The sequence below is a fragment of the Aphidius gifuensis genome, linkage group LG1 (assembly GCF_014905175.1).
Source record: "Aphidius gifuensis isolate YNYX2018 linkage group LG1, ASM1490517v1, whole genome shotgun sequence".
Lineage (NCBI taxonomy): Eukaryota > Metazoa > Arthropoda > Insecta > Hymenoptera > Braconidae > Aphidius > Aphidius gifuensis.
Genome location: NC_057788.1, coordinates 19,917,111 through 19,920,638, shown reverse-complemented (window position 1 = coordinate 19,920,638; position 3,528 = coordinate 19,917,111). Strand labels below are relative to the sequence as shown.

Here is a 3,528-nt window from a genome sequence, read left to right as displayed (position 1 = left end):
GAAGATTCTACGTGGGCTTATTACAATCCTATTAGTTCAATGAGTGATGATTCGCAAATCGAATTTCATGTACCTGGAACAAGTGAGGAATATATAGACTTACCACATACACTGTTAAAAATTCGTGCTAAGATTGTGGATAAAAATGGGGCAGTAGCACCGGCAACTGACGCTGTAGGTCCAGTTAATTTAACACTCCACAGTCTCTTTCAAAAAGTTGATGTATTATTCAATCAAAAATTAGTATCAGCTTCAAATAGCACATATCCTTACAGAGCATACATTGAAACAATTCTTAATTATGGATATGATGCAACAAATAGTCATCTTCAACTAGCGTTATGGTATCCTGACACTCCTGGACGTATGAATACAAATAGTGTTGTTGCTGCAGATGCAAAAAATGAAGGCTTAGTTGCCAGATGTGTTCATACAAATGCCGGAAAACAATTTGAGATGATTGGGCATTTACATGTTGATGTATTTAACCAGGAAAAATTTTTATTGAACGGGATTGAAATGAAAATTAATCTCACACGGTCAAAACAAGAATTTTGTTTAATGGATGCCTCAAACGACAAGGATTATAAAATACAAATATTAGAAGCGTCATTGATTGTACGCCGAGTCAAGCTAAATCCTCATATTATGATTGCTCATGCAAAAGCCTTAGCGAAAACGACAGCTAAATATCCCCTTACTAGAGTGGAGGTCAAGAGTTTTTTACTCACCGCAGGAATCCTTGGAAATTGTCTCGACAATATTATTATTGGTACTTTGCCTAAGCGAGTTGTTATTGGATTTGTTGATAACCGGGGCTTCAATGGTAATAGGCTCTATAATCCATTCTACTTCCAACACTTTAATATAAATTTTCTATGTCTCTACGTCGATGGTAAACAAATACCTGGAAAACCGTTGCAGCCTACATTTTCCAATAATATATTTGATGCTGAGGCATACCATACACTTTTTTCTGGTACTGGTATTCATTTTGGAGACCATGGCATGCAAATAGATAGAGATAGCTATAGAAAAGGTTATACGTTATTTGCTTTTGACTTAACACCAGATCTTTCCGCACATAGTGCTGGTCATTGGAACTTAATTAAGAGTGGTAGCCTGCGTATTGAAGTACGCTTCAGTGAAGCTTTTGGCGCAAGTCGTTAATTGTCTTGTTTATGCCGAATATGATCATATTATCACAATAGACTCCAGACGTCAAGTTATAATGGATTATAGTAATTAAATATAAAGAAGAGTGAAAATAAAAATCTATATTATCTAAGCAGCGCAGGATAGCGTGATTCATCTCATGGATACTCAACAGCTAGCTAGAGCTTTACCGTATACAGATATCTCTGTTGGTGGAATTTATCCTGTAGACAAACCTTTTGTCTGGCCAAAGCCGTGTGCAATAATTGCAAATACAGACAATCATAACCAGCCAGGATCTCATTGGGTCGCATTATTTATCGATCATTTTGGCTATGGAATATACTTCGATAGTTTTGGACAAAGACCTACCGATCCACGCTTCAGCTATGTCCTTAGAAGGAACACTGTCTGTTACGAGTATAATAATAAAAGGCTTCAAGATTTTTCGTCTAATGTGTGTGGTTGCTATTGCATTGTTGCTCTACATTGGTTTTCCAATGGCGGAAATCTTTCGAGTTTCCAACGCCTGTTTGGCGACGATACTAAACTCAACGACAATACTATAATGACAATGTATAAAAAACTGATTCAAAAAAAAAATATATTTAAAAATAAGCGTTTCCATTTTCTCCGAGGTAGTGGTGCAACTGTACAACATTCTTATTGTAAATTTCGTTGAATAAATAAATAAATAAATAAAATAAATAAAATTGTTTTTTGTTTGAATTATTCCCTCTCCTTAATTTTAAAAAAATATATATAAAGAGAATTTTAAAATTGATGTTTAGTTTAAAAAAATGGCTTCATCAACAAGCATGGTGATGGCAGAACACATCGAAAAACGTACTTGGTTTGAACGTGGTGAAAGATTATTGTATCGTGTAGAATCCAATCGCCGTGAAAGTTTTGAAACATGGCCGTTAGCTCATCTTTTAGATATTTTTGAATTGGCTTCTGCTGGATTCTATTATACCGGAGTTGGTAACTTTGTATGTTGTTTTGAATGTGGAGTTAAAATTAACGATTGGACTTTGGGTGATAATCCTTGGCTTGAACATCATCGAAACAAACCAAGCTGTAGATTTGTACGCCGAATACCATGTGGAAATGTCCCTGTGGGCATCCACCCTGACACCGTGGCTGTACCTACTTTCTACCCTTATCGGAAAAATATTTCTCCTGTAATTTCACCGTCATTCCGTTATTCATATTATTCAGCGGCGGTATCAAGACTTGAACATCGAGAATTTTTAAGTCTTTTTGATTATGTACCACCACCGTACCCTGATCCACACCCTGAGATTGATGTTAAAACTGCCAAGGTTCGACAATACTTGACTTATGACGTACGCCTGAAATCATATGGATATTGGCCTAGGCACATGAGCCAGACGAAAGAAAAGCTAGCTGAGGCCGGATTTTTCTACACTGGTATTGGTGACTACGTTCAGTGTTATCACTAATGGTATAAAAGATTGGCTCCCAAATGAAGATCCATGGGAAGAACATGCACGTTATTTTAAAGAATGTTTTGTACGTGTTATCAAAGGACAAGAATTTATTGATCATTTTAAAATACCTCAAACCGATGATCAACCATCAGACGATGAGGAAGCAGAAAGTTTGACAATCGAATCGAACTCAATAGTCATTATGAGAAATATACCTACGGATTACCACAGTATAGATGAAGATATTGAATTCAAATGTAAAATTTGTTTTGAAAAAAATTTAGGTATATTATTTTTACCATGTAGACATTTTGTTTCTTGTGGAAATTGTTCAACTGATTTAAAAAAATGTGTTATATGTAGAGCAGATATTGAAAACAACTGTACAACTGTACGACCAATTATTTCATAAATATAAAAATAAAAATAATTTTTTAAACAAATATAACCTGTCTTGTAAATTATTTTACCTATTCATATACCCATGTTGTAAATTAATCGACTTAGTCAATCACAAGCCGTGATTCAGTCAATACCATGGCGTTTACAGCATTTTTGATTTTTTCTGTAGTTGTGAAGATAATTGAATCGAGAATACAAACACCGGGTTTGTATTATGATCATATCGAAAACGTGCGTCTAACGAGTAATAGTCTGCAACTTACAACGTATATCGATGTTGACGATCTTCTCAATTTTTTACCGAATATTTTACCTTTGCGTTACTTTGATGCTGATTTGGGCGGGGGAGGTAATTATACTAAAGAAGACCCAGGATTGGCTGGTCTACATAAAATATGTCAAAAGTATGAAGCAGATAAAATTGTAGAAAATAATTGTGACTTTGTATCACGACGCCTTCCTTTTTTGGAGCAGCAACAAAAAAAAAACCGCAATGTATACAGAACAAATTGATTCA

General features: G+C 35.1%; 1 protein-coding gene across 1 annotated transcript; it reads left to right on the top strand.

Annotated features, from left to right (window-relative positions):
- Positions 1 to 1,955: 1,955 nt before the first annotated feature.
- Positions 1,956 to 3,021, top strand: LOC122860337 (inhibitor of apoptosis protein-like). The gene is made up of 3 exons (XM_044164125.1): positions 1,956 to 2,595; positions 2,651 to 2,779; positions 2,894 to 3,021. The coding sequence occupies exons 1-3, from the start codon at positions 1,956 to 1,958 to the stop codon at positions 3,019 to 3,021; spliced, it is 897 nt and encodes a 298-aa protein (XP_044020060.1).
- The last annotated feature ends 507 nt before the right edge of the window (positions 3,022 to 3,528 follow it).

Excerpts from the sequence above, each read along its gene's own strand:
- LOC122860337 (XM_044164125.1), top strand. The coding sequence starts at position 1,956 with ATGGCTTCATCAACAAGCATGGTGATGGCAGAACACATCGAAAAACGT. Across the intron at positions 2,596-2,650 it reads ATTTTTCTACACTGGTATTG|ATCCATGGGAAGAACATGCA; the intron begins GTGACTACGTTC and ends TCCCAAATGAAG. Across the intron at positions 2,780-2,893 it reads AGACGATGAGGAAGCAGAAA|GTATATTATTTTTACCATGT; the intron begins GTTTGACAATCG and ends AAAAAAATTTAG.